At 48.9% G+C, this 17,184-nt stretch overlaps 1 protein-coding gene across 1 annotated transcript in view; it reads left to right on the top strand.

Moving 5' to 3' along the window:
* The window catches only part of XIRP1 (xin actin binding repeat containing 1), a 35,326-nt gene extending 18,502 nt beyond the window's left edge, over nucleotides 1-16,824 (top strand). Inside the window, exons 5-7 of the mRNA XM_058034277.1 lie at nucleotides 5,704-5,858; nucleotides 7,490-7,543; nucleotides 9,136-16,824. Of these exons, the coding sequence (XP_057890260.1) occupies nucleotides 5,704-5,858; nucleotides 7,490-7,543; nucleotides 9,136-16,824 (7,898 nt within the window). The remainder of the gene's footprint in view (nucleotides 1-5,703; nucleotides 5,859-7,489; nucleotides 7,544-9,135) is intronic.
* Nucleotides 16,825-17,184: the final 360 nt, after the last annotated feature.

Here is a 17,184-nt window from a genome sequence, read left to right as displayed (position 1 = left end):
GGACATGTCCAGTCACACACTCCTGGGTCAGGAGGCTGAGCTGGTAGTGATGGTGTGATGGAGGTAACCCATGGCTGATCCCAGACAGGGGGGAATACCAGCCCCAAATTCCCAGGAAACAACCAGCCTAGAGAGACACAAAGCAACACTTCCTTGTTAATTCACCTCTATCCTCTTGGAATAGAAAGTTGCTTTCACAATCTGAGGTTTCACTTGTTTTCCTGCCCTGACTGCCCCAGTGCTGAGAAGCTCCAGGACAGGAGTCCCTTTGCTCCTACTGGCCCCTGAGAACTGGGTTTGGGTCCTGTACCATGGGATATGCACCAAATGTCCTGTGGTACTGGAGGCATGGCATAGCCAAGGCATGAAACCACAACACATCTGTGCTCCTTGGCAAGGACAGGCCAGGCCCAGCAGCCAAAACAGCAAACCCAAAATTGACCTGCAGAGCAACAAATTAGCAGACACTGAGCAGGGGGTAGAGGATGCTGGATTCGGAAGGAGATGCTCTCTGCAGCACTGCTCCCATCAGTGAGCGATGGAAAAAGACAGAACCCTGGCAGAACTTGCCCCACAGGCCCATCCCTGACTTTTACAAGCCCTGTGCAAGCCCCCATCTGCTCCCAGGCCCCGTTACACAAGCCCAGCTCCCGCAGCGCCGTGGGGCGCGCGCGGCGGCGGCACAAAGGGCTTTGCTTAGCAGCTGTGTTTGCTCAGGGTGGCTGATTTTGGGAGCACAGCTGATGACATGTGGTTGGCCAGGCGACCCAGGGGACTGGTGCTGAGCTTGCAGCTTCCTTTTTTAATAGGTGACTCAGGCGCTCGGTAGCTCACTGGGGTTGGTGGTGGGAGCCGGGCTGTGAAGGATTGCCAGCAGCAGAGGTGGTGGACACCAACAGGTGGGTAGCGTTGTTTGTTCATTGGATAAAGTGGTTTAAATAGAAAATAGAGTGATTCAGAGCTGCCCTGCTACTGCTGAGATGGGGTTTTCTTGGGGGAGGGAGGGGGCAGAGGTTTTGTTGGTGATTTTTTTCCACTTGTTAGGAGTTGGCTGCCAGGTGTAAGATGATTCTGGTTCAAGAGATCTGCAATATTATCTCCAGCAGGAGACAAAGCAGTTGAGAGATTTATGGGCAATAATTGGAGAGGAAGTGAGTGAACTTTCAGATGAATATTTATGAATCTTTTCTCCCCCATTGCCTTGCCTACTGTGTTTAGAAATATCAGTGAGTACAAAGGAATACAAGGAATTATTTTCCCCTGTTGCAAGTTTCCTCCCTGCCTGCCTGGAGTGTGACTTACAGGGCAGAGAGGCTGTAAACCAAGCCCGACCTGCACATACACTGTGCATGGGAAGAGCTCAAGAAACCCACAGCTGCTCCTTATGAGCAGTCCAAACATTGCAGCCCCTGACACAAAATGTGCAGATTCATCCGGCGCCAGACAGTGACACGAAGGACATTTTGCCGACAAACACCAGCAGGGAGGAGCATTCCCTGTATCCTTCATTTGGACAGCAGCACAGTGCCAGCCGCCGTGTGGGACAGGAGGAGGGGGGATTCAGGAGATCTTTTCCTCCTATTTTAGCTCACAGGGGATGCTTTAATGCCTGAGGTATCGTGTTTAACACCTCTGGGGCCCCAGTGGCGCAGTCAATCAGCGCGGCGCGGGATGCAGCGCTCAGCGCTGGGGCGGATGCCGAGCGCGCCAGCGGAGCCCTTTGCTCAGCAGGGCAGAAATGTGGAGCCCAGCCCTGGTTTCAGAGCTGGCTTGTAGGAGTGACAGGGGGTAGGATGGTCAGGATGGAAGGAGATCAGAGATCTCTGAAGCCAGGTCGTGGAACTTGGGGTTTATTGGCAAGGGCCTGGGTGCAGGGCCCTGCTGGGAGCTGCCAGCCACAGCTCAGAGCCGGCCTGAGAGAGGGAGAGAGAGATAAAGAGAGTGGTAAAGAGGATGAGAGAGCCAGGTTCCCGTTACAATACAATAAATCTTCTGGTTTTGGAACTTTTGGTTTATTGCAAAGGGCCTGGGTGCAGGGGCCTGCTGGGAGCTGCCAGACACAGCTCAGAGCGGGCCTGAGAGAAGAGAGGAGGAGAGAGGATGAGAGGGTAAGAGAGTAAAGGAGTAAAAAAGGTAAGAGAGCGAGGTTCCCGTTACAATACAATAAATCTTCTTCTGTGTTGAATATTCTAATTCTCATAACCAATCTACTACAAGATACAAATCCTATAGCATTTAGATACAGCGTATAAGAATCATTACATTACCATACAGTGTTACATTTTAAACCCTAAAAACTCCTCTTTGGGCCCCTTCTGCCAAGCTAGTAGGGTCTGCTCTGACCCTTGGGCCTGTCTGCAAGCAGAGGGTAAAGTTTTATCAAAAGGGGATCACATTCAGCTGGCCACACCATTGTTTTCCTGTTGTTCAGTAACTGAGGGATCTCAAAGCTTGCTTTGATTTCAATCTCACTTACAGTTTCTATATTCTCAAAATCTTTTGCCAGACAATCATATTTATAAAGCTGTCCTGTTTCATCTTCCCCAACACTATCTTCCACCTCATACACAATAAATATCACCCTAAGCCTGGGTGCACAGCGACCTTTAGTTGTGCTTCAGCATCTCTGGCCGGGGAGCTCCCTGCTCCCTCCCGGGGGATGCTGTGGAGCCACACCTTGCTCTGGTGTGTCCTCGGTGCCTCTGGGATGTCACTATCCGGGCACACATGACAGATCAGCCCTCTCATTAGCAGAACAAACCGTTGTTCTTCGGCTCTTATCTATAATTAGCGATTTAGAGGGAGGCAGCAGCCTGTTTCGTCAGGCAGAGACCAGATTTTTGTGCAAGCGCAGAGCCGGCACAGAGGGTTGGAGCAGCTCTTCTCCAAGGCAGGAGGCTTTGTGAGAAGTGATAAGCAAACACAGGGCTGTGCACAGCCTGTGCACTGAAATAAAAAAATCAAAAAGGAGAAGGGAAGAAGAAAAAAAAAAAAAGGAAGCAATAAGGGGATGCCTTCAACAAAAGCCTTGTATCTAATTTTATCTGTCATTAAAACAAGCCCTGTGGCTTATCATCCATCCAAGCTAAGGGGTGAAGGAACGGGCAACACTGACACTGTGCTATTTCCCTCTGCCTGAACTGCAAATCTTCCTTCAGCTGCACTATTTGTTCATGGCTGGAGGGGCATGTTGCTTTTCTTTGTGCAGTATGCGAACCTACAGGCCTATAGGTCAGTACAAATTAAATCATCTCAGCAGTAATGCCCACAGCCTGGTGTGGGAGGAGGCCATCAAACACCACCAGCCCAGCTCATGGACACAGGGATGCTTTTGCTAAGCACTCCTCACCAAAATGCTCAAACACAGGAACAATTCTGTCAGCCCTGCCTTGCCATGAGGTGCTCCCACCTCCTAGATGTGGTTTTCAAGACAGTCAAGGGCTTGTGTTCATTTTCCCAGACAGAAAGGCTGAAAATGTGTGCTTAGTTTCCTTTCTACCTTGAAGGCTCACTGTGCCCAGTTCTCCCCATTGCTCTTACTGCAGGACTTAGCCAAATCTCATTACCATGCAAAGAAGAAACTTGCTCTTTGCCAGACTGATTGGACTGTTTTTTGCCTTTCCAGTAGGTAATTCAACAATGTAGGATGAAAGAAAGACATTCCCAGACAAGATTTTTCAAATTCCTCAAAAAGGAGTTTTTTCTGATTACCTAAAGCTTTCTGCAGTCAGTTCAGTACCTGCTGCAAGGACCCTCTTGATGTCCCTAGGACAAAGGGGAACAGTTTTAGACTAAAAGAGGAGAGATTGAGATTAGATATCAGGAAGAAATTCTTTACTGTGAGGGTAGTGAGAATGGGTTGCCCAAAGCAGTTATGGATGTCCCATTCCTGGAATTGTTCAAGGCCACTTGGGCAGGGCTCAGAGCAGCCTGATTTAGTGAGTGGCATCCCCGCCCATGGCAGGGGGGTTGGAATGAAGTGTTCTCCAAAGTCCCTTCCAACACAAACCAATCTATAATTTCCTGGATGCTGTTCATCTCAAAAATCCAGGATTTAGTCCCAGTTTGGGGTGTCTTGAGCAGACTAGGGGCAAATGGTGCAACCAGAGGGTGGTTGCAAACTCACAGCCTATCTCAGGATGCACCAGGTTTGCCCCAGCCTTGCACTGCCTGCAGTGGCTGTAGACAGATAATTCCCTTTAATTCAGTGTTTAAGCTGTGGATAGCAGAAATCAGGGAGAGAGGTGACATATTTAGATGGAGATTAAAAAAAAAAAACATTAAGAAAATACCTTCTATTTCCTCCTCTGGTGTCCTAGTGACCTCCAGCAGCTAAATCTGTATTGCATCCTGCTGCTTCCCCATGTATCTAGCCTTGGTTCTGCATCAAAATGCCTGCACACCTGCAGGGGCAGCTGGAATAAAAGACAACAGAAATCTTGAGGTTTGAACCTTCCAGCAGCACAGCTGGCAGGGTCTCTGACAACTCATTGAGGTCCCTCTGGTGTTATCATCATGGCTTTTTGGGGCATGTTTGTGCCTATAGGAACTAGTATTTAATTTGAAGCACATTTTTAGTGCATGGAGTTGCTTCCTGTCAAATTAAAATAAAACCAGAGTAAGTTTCTTTCAGTATTTTAGAGAAAAAATTCCAAAATCTGTACTTAAAATTCAGAGAACAGAGAAGAGGAGTCATTAGGTTTGTTGTTTTCATGATCTGGGGGCTGAGGTTTTAGGGCAAAGAATGCTGGAATGGCTGCAGTGCTTCTAGTGTGCACATATTAAAAAGTACATCAGCCCTTTCCTGCCTGTGCAATAGCTGGATTTGTGGAGAGAGAGCCCATTGTTCAAAGCAAAAGCATTGCAAATACCTCACTAAATCCGAATGCAGCAGCACAAGCCCTGCAGAGAACAGGAGAACCTTCTGGTGTTTTTACAGTGGGAACAGAGAAATTACAGCCCTGACTAACCTGGAGGGCTGAGAGGCACCCTAGAGGTGTAAAGTTCTATATATTGTGTATGTCTGTGATGGGAGGTGGAGATAACCATCCTCACACCTGGCAGATTAATGCAAAAAGAAAGTTCTTGGCTCTATTTTGGAGTTGCTTCTTTCTTTGAAAACTGAAAGAACTCGGTTTTCAAAGGGGGCACCCCATGGAAACTGGTGCAGCTCAAAATATCAGATCTCTAAATTCAGAGCAGGGTTTGAAGGCTCTACCAAGGGCTCCCTGGTACAGCCTGTGGCAGGTCTCACCCTTTTCATCTCTCCTGAAATGAGCTCCAGGAGAGAGGCAAAAAATAAGTGGATGTATCGGCTTGTGAGGCACATCCATAGGAAAGTGGTGTGGCCATGGAGCAAAAATGTAGGAATTGGCTCAAGTTGGATATGTGTAGCTCCTCCATGTCCTCTGACTGGCTCGTGTTTGGTGATGGCCTTGCCTAGGGAAGCAGGAATGGGGCCATCAGCTCACTGCCAAATGTCACTCTCATCCAGGTTCAGCAATCCACCTCAGCCACCAAGGAGATGGGAATGTCCATGTTTTCTCCCCGAGCTAGAAGAGAGTGACATTAAGTTTTGGGGACCAGGGAGGGGGCTGTGGGGTACCTTGCTGTGCAGTGCCAGGAGCCCAGCAGAGCCCAGGGGAAGCTGCTGGCCCTGCCCTCCTGCCCGTGGCTCACCGCACACCTCTGTCCCTGTTCCAGATGATCGGGCACGGTCGCTTTTAGACCCGTCGGGCAGCGCCAGCCTCACACTTCAGCAAGGACGAGGGAGGTGTTCTACACTCTCCGTGAAGGAGCTGTCGGCTCTGTATCTCTCGCAGACAGCTGCTGCTGCCGGCGCCAGCCCCGCACAGCCGGTAAGGACCGGGTCCTCCCCTCCCTGCCGTCAGCGGCATCCCAGCAATGTCCCCTCCGCAAGTGGCTGTCAGAGGGTGACACACAATGTGTCTGCTTCTGTACATCTGAGGAAACACCACGTTTGGTTTCCCAAAAGTGACCATTTTCCCCTTGCTGCTTGCAAATGTAAAAGATGTGTACAAACATATCCATATATCACATACTTATTAAATTACACACACAGCCCTACATCCACTAGCCTGTACAGTTTACTGATATTAAGATTTCCCCTTTATTTGCACATTTATATTCACATACATCCATGGAGGAAATAATCAGTACAGAGTAACACATATGTGTCCATGCTATCCCCATTCCCATGCACAAACATATTGTATTTGCTGGGAATGTCCTGATGAAGGCAGGAATGATGAATTTGATTTTATGCTTTTAGAAGGCTAATTTATTACTTGACGATATTACATTACATTATAGAATACTAGAATACTAAACTATATTATACTAAAGAATACAGAAAGAATACAGAAAGGATGCTTTCTAAATGCTGAAAAGATAATAATTAAAACTCATGACTCTCTCCAGAGTCCCAATACAGCTTGGCCCCAATTGGCCAAAGAGTGAAAACAACTCACACCAGAATTTAATGAAACAATCACCTGTGGGTAAACAATCTCCAAACATATTCCACATGAGCACAACACAGGAGAAGCAAATAAGATAAGAATTGTTTTCCTTTTCTCTGAGGCTTCTCAGCTTCCCAGGAAAAAATTCCTGGGTGAAGGGATTTTGTCAGAGAATGTGAATGCCACACACAGAGAGACATATATACATATGACCATATATGCCACATTCAAGCATAACTTTGCAGTGCAACCTGTGCTTCTCTGTTTAGATCCTTTAGTCTGGGATACAGGGATTTAATCCCCCACTCCAGGCTGATCATTGGGCCACAGGATAATACAGGTTATAAGGGTTATGAGGCATATTTTCCCCATTTTCCCAGTTCCACTGGTGATCCAGGAGTGACATGGGATGGGATTTCATATCTGGACCCTTCCTGCTGGCACGTTCAAGTTTCCCCACACTCTGAACCTTTTATATGCCCTCCGTTCAGAGATGCAGTCTCTTGAGTGTTTTCAGGGAGAGGTCCAGATGAAGCAGAATCAGTTGAAAATAAATAAGCGGAGACTGCATTTGAAAATTATAGCTGGTTAGAGAACCAAGAAAATTTTTTAAAATTTCAAAGCAATAAATTACACAATTCACAATGCAACTACAAATTAGTAGATCAGTTTCATTTTTTAATATTTAAGTATAAGGAAAAATATAGGCTAAATCAAACCGTGGAGAAATCAGTGCTAGTTTTATTTTCCCCCTAACTTAAAAAAAATATGTTTGGGGTTTTGCTTGTTGACTGAGACATTAGGAAACATATATATTACCAATTTGGAATAAGACTTCTTTCTCAACTGTACAGAACTGCCAATGAACCAATGAACTGAAACCTGCATGGTTTTCAGTTCTCTGTAATTGGTATACACATTAGTACACATAAGTATATAAATATATATATGAAGATAATGTGTCTTGCTGTGTAGTTTAATGGCATTTCTCCTCATATCTTTTCCAGAGTACTGTGAAGGACAACTCCATTAACTCTCCCCACAGACAGAAAAAAAGCAAGGTAGGAAATGTTTAAGATAAGCACTGTTATCTAACCAAATATTTGTGGCTTGTGAGTGTGATCTAAATACCCACACAAGGCAGCCAGGAGCAGTTACATACTGAATATAGCTATCAGCTGCTCAGCTGCCCTTCCCCACATTCAGAAGTTCTTCACAGATTAAAAAAAAACAGACAAACCCCTTATTTTAAAAAGTGCATTCCAAGTACATTGGCTCATGCAAAAGATTTGCATTTTTCACTCGCTGCAAAATATGCTGATTTTGGTGTTCTGAGTGTGGGTTTCTTTTACTAATGTTCAAAACTTATTTTTAGCCAGAACAATCTGTGTGTAACAGAGTGAAATAACACCGTGCACCATTGCTTTGAGCAACAACTAATAATATTCCAGGCATAACTCTGCAGACGTAACTGCACAGGCATGCCAAGGGTCAACAGATCTGTTTACTGAAAGGAAAGCCACCAGGACTGCAGTCTCTTTTAGACAATGATTAAAGGCTTCAGCTACCTTCCCTGTGGATAAATGCCCAGGCAGTGCAGGTTGCAGGCATTTAGTTCAGTGCTCAGTGGTCAGGATGCACAAAGTGAGGAGAAAAATTGCAGAAATGGAGGCTCAGAGGGAGACTGGACAAGCGCAGCCCATTCTGTTCACTTCTGTACCAACACTGCTGTGAATTTGAGATGAGATCAGTCTGACTGAGCATAAACAGGTCTAACTTTCGTGGCCCCTAGCTATAGGTGTTACCCCAACCTCTGATCCCTCAGCCTTGCTTTTCCTCCTCAGGCAGCACAGATCATGAGGCCTGCTGATTCCAGCAGTTTGCAAACCTTAGTTAGCCTCATGCCTGTGCAAGTCTGTAAGTTAGAAGAGCTTTATTTAAATCTCCAACTGTGTAAATGTGCATCTACTCTTGTGCAAATGGGGCACACTTCTGAGTGCAACAGAAGAAATCATTAATGAGATGAACATCCTTCCCCAAGCCCTCCCTCCTGAGCAGTGAGGAGGGGCATCCCACAGTGCTACCAAAAGCTCATCATGTTACCTCACCAGCCAACTTCCGCAGCTCAGTTTGGCACTTTAGTTCCTTCTCCCCATTTTCTTCCTGAGACCTCTTCACAAATAGCTCCCTGGCTTTCTCCTGCTCCCAGATTTTTTGTTCCCTGCAGGTCCTCAGTTGGGGACACAACAGTTCTGGACACTGGGACACTGGGCAGCAGAAGGGAGAGGTTAACTTTTCCCTGACTTTTCTAAGTCAGCCTTATCCTTCTTGTGGTCACTCTCTCTTGGTCACATAGCCCAAACTGGGCATCTCTGTTGTGCTCTAGCTGGAGTGAATCCTGGGAATTGTAGACTAACCACATCACCTGGATTAGAGACCTCGCTTGCTGTGGAACCAGGGCTAACAGCAAGCCTGGAGCGTGTGCAGTGATGTGATGGTTTGGAGTGCTGTGTGCTACTGAACCAAAGGTATGGAGCTAACTGGGAGCATGGATTTCCCCTGTTGGCTTTTCCCTTTGCCATTCACTCCATTAACAGCCACGGGGATGGGGGGGTGAGAGGTGATGCTGACGTTTAAAACTGTTTCCCCAAAGATGTCAGAGGCTCAGAAATCATCTAAAGTTGCCATCCAGAAAATGGAAGATGACCTGCCTCCCCCTCCAGCCGTTGGCTCGGTCCAGGTTGTCGCTCCAGGGGCTCAGGATCTCAGTGCCCTCCCTGTGCCTCCTCCAAAGCAAGCCTTCTCCAAGTTCTACCAGCAGCGCCAGGTGAACGAGCTGAAGAGGCTCTACAGGCACATGCACCCCGAGCTCAGGAAGAACCTGGAAGAAGCTGTGACTGAGGACCTGGCAGAAATGCTTAACACCGAGGATCCCAATGCTCAGGGCTCCGTGAACCTGGATAAAGTTCTCCCGGGGGAGGTTCAGTCCATGCGCTGGATTTTTGAGAACTGGGCACTTGACTCCATTGGGGACCATCAAGCCACAAAGAAGTTGACAGAAGAAGAGATCATTCCCAGTGGGGATGTGAAAAGCACTTCCCTGAGGTTTGAAAGCCAGTCCATAAATGGGTACAACCTGTCAACATCAGCCAAGGTGTCGGAAACAGACCTTGCCAGAGGGGATGTCCGCACTGCCCGGTGGCTCTTTGAAACTCAACCACTGGACACATTAAATAAACTGTATTCAGATGAAACTGAGGTGCAGGAGGCAGTTCTCAGGGAGCCTGTCCAGGGAGGTGATGTGAAAGGGGCCAAACAGCTCTTTGAAGCACAGTCCTTGGATGCCATAGGACGCTGCTCCTCAGTGGAGGAGAAGAGCATCCTACAACTCAAGTCAGAAATCCAGGAGCTGAAAGGCGATGTCAAGAAGACTGTCAGGCTCTTCCAAACAGAGCCCCTCTGTGCCATCAGAGACAAAAGTGGGACTATCCATGAAATCAAGTCCGTCTGCCGAGAAGAAATTCAGACCAATGCGGTCAGGACGGCTCGCTGGCTCTTTGAGACCCAGCCCCTGGACACCATCAACAAAGACACTTCCAAAGTGCAGATAATCCGTGGGATTTCACTGGAAGAAATTGGAAGGCCGGATGTCAGTGGAGCAAGGTGGATATTTGAAACTCAGCCTCTGGATGCCATCAGAGAAATCACAGTTGAGGAACAGGACTTCCAGGCTTCGACAGATTTTGTCACAGGGGCAGATGTCACTAAACAACGATTGCTCTTTGAGACCCAGACTCTTGACTCCCTGAAAGGAGAAGCTTCAGAAAGTGTTGTAGCCAAAGAACAAGTCATTGGAGGTGATGTGAAATCCACACTCTGGCTCTTCGAAACGCAGCCAATGGAAACCCTGAAAGACAATTTTGAGGTGGGACGTTTGAAGAAAGTAGAGCTTTCAGCAGAGGAGAAGGGAGATGTGAAGCAAAGAAAACATGTCTTTGAGACCTGTCCCCTTGGCAGCATCTCCAAGGCATTTGAGGAAGAAATTCCAGCCACCAGCATGGAAGAGGTAGTGAAAGGGGATGTGAAATCTTTCAAGACCCTGTTTGAGACTCTCCCCTTAGACAGCATTAAGCAGGCTGATGCAGAGCCTGCCACCAAAGAAGAGGAGGAGAAGATTCCAGCTGGCAACGTCAAAGCCAACCAAATCCTGTTTGAGACAACACCCCTGTATGCCATCAAGGATAGCTTTGGCAATTTCCATGAAGTCACCTCTGTAAGCAGAGAGCAGATCATCAGCGGTGACGTCAAGAACTACAAGTGGATGTTTGAAACCAGGCCTCTGGACCAGTTTGATGAAAGCATCAAGAAAGTGGACATAATCCGGGGGATCACCAAGCAAGAGGTGGTAGCTGGTGATGTCAGGACAGCCAAGTGGCTCTTTGAAACTCAGCCCATGGATGTCATTCATCTCCAAGCCACAGAAGGGGAGAAGCACCCCTCAGTGAAGAGGGAGATCTCCCAGAAGGGAGATGTGAAGACCTGCCGGTGGCTGTTTGAGACCCAGCCCATGCACACGCTGTACGAGAAGGCTGAGAGGAAGCAGGAGGAGAATGGCAGCGTGCCCCAAGCCGATGTGAAGTCCTACACGTGGATGTTTGAGACTCAGCCCCTGGACTCCCTGAAAGGCCAGGAGGAGCAGTATTTGCAAGTCAGCAAGGCCTACAGTCAGGAGGAATTGCAGGGAGTGGATGTCAAAACTGTCCGGCACCTCTTTGAGACTGAACCCTTGGGCAGCAGCGCTGTCAGTGAAGCTGACAGGAAAAAAACCATGCGGTACTCCAGCCGTGTGGAGTTCCAGTCTGGGGAAGTGTCCAGAGTGAAAGAGTTCTTTGAGGCCAAGCCCTTGGACACAGCCACCAAACCAAAATCCCAGAAGGATGCTGGAACAATTGAGGCTGGGTCTGTGCACAAGTTCACATGGCTCTTTGAGAACTACCCCATGGACACCCTGAAGGACAACTCTGAGGGCATCCAGGAAATACCTCCTGAAAAGGATGCCAAGGGGGGAGATGTTGGAGGAAAAAGGTTTGTATTTGAGACCTATTCCCTCGACCAAATCCATGACAAAGTGGATGAGACAGAACTCCAAAAGATCCAGAAAGACACCATGAGCAAAGCTAACGTCAAGTCCTGCACAATGCTCTTTGAAAGCCAACCTTTATACGCTATCCAGGACAAAGAGGGGGGATACCATGAGGTCACTTCAGTGCAGAAAGAAGAAATCATGAAAGGTGACATGAAAGGTGCCCGGTGGTTGTTTGAAACTAAGCCGCTGGATCAGATCAAGAAGGAAGAAGAGGTGTTTGTGATTAGGGCTGTCACCCAAGAGGACATCAAGAAGGGAGATGTCCAGACTGCACGGTGGAGGTTCGAGACAGAGCCTCTCGACTCCTTCTCAGGGGGAAGGCTGTCTGTGCCCAGAACAGTGGATGATGTGCAGAAGGGAGACGTTCAGTCCAACAAGCAGCTCTTTGAGTCCCAGCAAGTGGGCCAGAAGAAGTACGTGAGGATGGTGAGCGTCAGTGACGTGCAGCGGGGTGACGTGAGGACATCCACCTGGCTCTTTGAGAACTACCCTGTGGACTCCCTGTATGGGGACGCAGAGAGGAGCTCATCCATGAGCACAGTGCAGAGAGAGGACAGCCAGAAAGGGGATGTAAAACGCTGCACCTGGCTGTTTGAAACCCAGCCCATGGACACCCTTAAGGACACAGAGGTGACGGCCAGCACTGGGGCCCAAGAAGAGATCCCTCGTGCAGATGTGAAAAGCACGACGTGGCTGTTTGAGAGCACGCCCCTAGATAAATTTGGTGCTTCTGAAGGTGGCATAGAAGTAGAACTGAAAGAAAGAACCATGAAGGAGACTTTAGAGACTCTCTGCACTTGCCAGGCTATCCAGCATGATGGAATCCTCATTGAAGCTAATGATATGGAGAGTGTGAAGATGGTGAAGTATCAGCTCAGCAGCCCAGGAGCTCCAGAGATCCTGAAAGAGGAGATTGTGGGAGGCCACTTGCAAAGGATTATGCTGCAGCTCCTGCACAGGACCAATGTGGAAGCACAGAGCATGCTGGTGGAGGAGGACAGAGAGGGCAAGATCAAAGTAAGCCCACTGCAGCTGCTGGACCAGAGTGAAGCTGTTAAAGGCAAAGAGGACTTGAGTGGAGATGTAGCCAAGGCCTTGCAGGGTCTCCTCAGTCAAGATGCTTCCATCAAAAAGGGGATGGTCCTACAAGAGACAAAGTCAGGATCACTGAAGATGACTCTCTATTCCCTCCTGTTCCATTCTGTCCAGCAGAAAGTCGTCAAGGGGGATGTGAAGTCAACAATTGGGAACTTGTTGGCTTCTTCTCAGGAGCAGAAAGCAGCAGCCACTATCAAGCGTGAGGACAACGAGAAGGGAAATGTTCAACTTTTTGCGAGCTGCATTGAGAAGGGAGACCTCAGCTACCTGAAGAATCTCCAGCAGGAGTCAGAGATACAATCGCTCATCTCTTCCCAAGCAGAGGAGGAGGGGGCAGATGAGAGTGGCCCACGGGTTGTGCAGGGGGCTAACATACATGTCTTGACAAATAAAGAACAAATGGAGAAAGTAATTGCAGGAGGCGAGCCAGGGGCTGTGGAGGGAGCAAAAAAGGGATTTGTATGTGAAGGCGTGGGCAGAGAGGGTGTGTTAGAGAGAGAGGCTGTGCATGCAGCAGGTGTGGCAGGCACCACTGTGCAATGTCTTGGGAAGCCCCTGCCCACAGCGATGGGAAAGGAAGAAGTTCTGTCCGGAGGGCTTAAGGTGACTACAAAGTCAATCCAAAGGGTTGCAGATGCCAGCAAGAAGGCAGAGAAAGAAGAAGCCACCACTGCCCATTTGAAGGAACCAAAATCTATGATACAAGGCACATTTCCAACACAAGTGACAGCTCAGAGGTCAGAAGTGGATGGCAAACAGCAGACTGTGGTGGCTGGCGAAGCCAGCCAGACTCAGACAGAAGAAAAGGCTCTGGGGACTGATCTCCAGGCTGCAATGCAAAGCCTGAGGCTGGCAACAGCAGAAGCAAAAAACATTCAGCACCACGTCCAGAGCAAGTTCCAGAGGAACAGGGAGGAGGTCCACACAGCCTGCAGGCAGCAGACAGTCAGCTCACAGGGGACCATGACCCTGCAATCGACCGTACACCAGCAGGACTCCTCATCCACCAAGCAGGAGAGCAGCAGCACTGCCATCAGGACCACCACCACCAGAGTCCAGGAGGCATCCAAGACCCACACAAGCGTGTCCCAGAAGAGCATAGCATCACACAAAAAGGTCAGTGCTTCTGAGGAAGTACAGGGACGACAACTATTGAGCCAGGAAATCCAAGTTGTGCCCAGTAGAGATTTTAGCATTAAGGATGGCCTTTATACTGCCACACCCGTGAAAACCTATGTAAACCCTTGTGTTGAGTCTGATTCCAAAGAGCAATCAGAGCAAGAAGAAAGAGATGTTGGTGTCAGAGGGGATGTGCAGACAGCTATCAGAGCACTGCAAAGTGCCGCCACAGAACAGCGCCTGGTAGAAAAGGAGGACGTTGTCCGAGGTAATTTAAAAGCCACACTTCAGTCGCTGGAAAAGTCTAATGTTAATGTCTCCAGAGGGGATTTTAAAGCTGCTATGATATACAGAAATGCAGGGCAGTCCTATTCTGTGTGTAAAAAGAAAAATGAGACTCAACTCGCTAGTAAGGAGCCTGCTGTAGTGGCTTCAGGGTCACAGGCTGATAATGACTTTCCTCCTCCTCCCTCAGTTGCTGTGATGAAAGCAGAGCATTGCCCACCCTCAACTAAAGCGGCAAGAGAAGGTGCCCTTCCATTACCAACCAGCAAAGATGAAGCCCCAGGACGTTCTGCACTACTCCAGACCCTTCTTCCTTCTCTCCCTTCTATGTCCTGTAAACCCAGTGACCAGAGTCCTGCAGAGAAGCCCAGGACTCCTCCAAAACCAGAAACTACTGTCTCACCCAAGAAAAAACCTGTTCCCCCTCCAAAACCTGAGCACCTCTTACATGAGGCCCATTCTGCCTCTGCAAATTACAGCACAAGCAGATCAACAAAACCCATCCCTCCACCCCTGCCTCCAAAACCTTCAGGCTTTAAGGATTTCAACAAGCCAAGGCCTTCCCCCACAGAGATGGGATTAAGCTGCATGGAAGTTCATGAACAATCAGCCTATGAGGAGGTTCAAACAAAATGCTGCAATTCAGAGACATCTGTGAAGAAGTCTGTCACAGTTCAGGGGATAAACCCTGAGAGAAAGATGCCAAAATACACTGCTAAAACCCCTCTCCAAATAGCAGAAGAAAGGTACAAGGCCAGCAAAGCAGGACAAGGAAAAGTAGAACCAGACAGTGCTAAGGCCTCAAAACCAATGAAAAATGGAGTGGTTGGTTTTGAAGTCAAGCAGGGAGTGATGAGTGATAAAGCAGCTGCTCCAAGGAGATGCCCAGGTCAGGTGTATCAAAGGCAGACAGAGATATGCCAAGAGGAGAAGGGGTGCTCCTCACTGTCACCTCCAGCCTGCCCTGGCAGAACACAGGCACAGGATGTGCCCTGCCAAACTGAGCCAAGCACCTCCCCTGTGGGTCACAACAGCCCTCCAAAAAGAGGAGATGGCACTGCACAAAATGCCTCATCCAAGGTGGAAAGGGAAAGTGTGTCTAATTCTTATGGATCGTGGGATAGCCAGAGAGTCGTGCAGCAGGTGCATGAGAGGAGGCAAACGTCTCATTCAATGTCCTTCCATCAGCAGTCAATGAACTCCTCCTTTGAGGAGCACCAGCAGGCAAACAGCAGGCAACAGAAATGTCCTGAGAGGGAGGCAGAGACACCTGCCCAGGAGAAGCCAGTGGTTGTTATGAGAGAAAAAAAAATGAGAGAAACGGAAGATGAGCGTCGGAAGAGGTTGTCAGTACACAAGGAGGAGATCATGAAAGGCAATGTCAAGGAGGCTATGGAGATCTTTGAGAACCTCAGGAGACAGGAGCAGCTGCAAGAGATCTTGACCCGAGTGAGGGAGTTTGAGGAGGAGACAAGCAAAGTGGATGTGAAAGCTCTCAAGAGCTTCTTTGAGAAGGTCCCCGAGTGGGTTGTGCAGCAGAAGGCCAAGCACCAGGACAAGGCAGGGGCAAAGGGGGATGCTGACAGTGTCTCCTCAGTGGATCTGGTTTTTGAGGACCTGGAGCGAGCAAGTGCTGAGATTCTGCACCTGAAGGAGCAGACACTGGCCCGCATCCAGGACATCGAGGAGGCCATCAAGAAAGCTATTTATTCCGTTTCCAATCTCAAGTCTGAGTCAGACATTGCTGGGCTCTCAGGGTTGTTCAAGGAGTCTCTGGGGAGTGCCCAAAGCTCCGTGAGCAGCAGCAACATCCGTAAGATCAGCATTGTTTCAAGCAAAGCCAGGCAAGAGGAAGTCATGCTGGAGACAGGGGAAGCAGCATCTGTGGAAAGTGCAAAGGTGGCAGAAAAGACAGAGGCAGCCAAGGCAGAGCTAGGGGTACCCCGTCTTGTTCAGTCCCGAGTCAGCTCTCCCTCCTCACCTTCCTACATCTCCATTGAGTCTGCTGCCAGGAAACCAGCAGAATCACCCAGGACAGCTCATTCCCCCCAGGATGGCCCCTCACCAGACTGTGTTGACTCTCCAGGAAAGAGGGAGGCTTCTGCTCAGAACAGCTTTAGCTCCTATAACCACCCCTCAGCAGGGTCTGCTGGGCACGATACGAAACCCTCAGAGAAGAGATCAGACCCTGTCCAAACAAAAGCTGGGCTGAGCTCCATGAAACAGCACACACTTGGCAATGCCAGCCATCCAACCAGTGACAAAGAGAAGGGTTCTCTAGACTCCTCCAAGGACAGCTGCCACTGTGGGATGAAAGGCAGCTTTTCGGAATACCGCTCCCTGAACACCCCCAGCCCACAAAATCCACGGAGGCAGAAAAGCATTCTGGAGCTGCAGACAGGGCCTGATGGGTCCAAGCTCTACGGAGCCACCCGGACTGTCATGGAGCAGTATGAGGAGATGGACCAGTTTGGAAACAAAATCATCACTTCCTCCACCACGGTCACCAAGCAGTCCGAGACACAAACGTCCTCCACGCGCGATGTGGGCTCTCACCCCCAGTATGAGGTCTCTGCCTCACCTGTGTTTCGCAGGTACTTGAAGAGCCCAGGTGAAGAGTTCCACACCAATGGGAGTTTTCAGGAGCCAGGAGTGGTCTTTGTCACCTTTGGCAACTCCAAGCCAAAGAAATAGGAGGTTCTGCAGAACAAGAGAGGACTGTGTAAGACAAAAGAGAAAGGCCACGATAAACATTTCTCCTGTTTTATCCACATTACATACAGGGATTTACCTGCACCCTAAGGACTTCTCAGGGTCATCGTCTTGGTGTTTGCACACAGACAGGACAAGTGCAGCCTGCCTTGGCACTGGAGAACAGCCCTCACCTGGCCAACCCAACAGACTTGGTGCTGCACCACAACCCAGAGTCCTGGCACTGTTAGAAGCACAAGGGGAAAATCCATCCATGGGGACCTTAGGGTAGTTCCCCCTAGAATGTTTGGTGGGTGTGGTTGGAGGTGTTGGATCGGGCTTCTCTGAACTACTCTTGAAGGA

Source organism: Melospiza georgiana, chromosome 1 (genome assembly GCF_028018845.1).
Source record: "Melospiza georgiana isolate bMelGeo1 chromosome 1, bMelGeo1.pri, whole genome shotgun sequence".
NCBI lineage: Eukaryota > Metazoa > Chordata > Aves > Passeriformes > Passerellidae > Melospiza > Melospiza georgiana.
The sequence above is the reverse complement of the archived record's forward strand: the minus strand, read 5'-3'. Positions and strand labels throughout refer to the sequence as shown.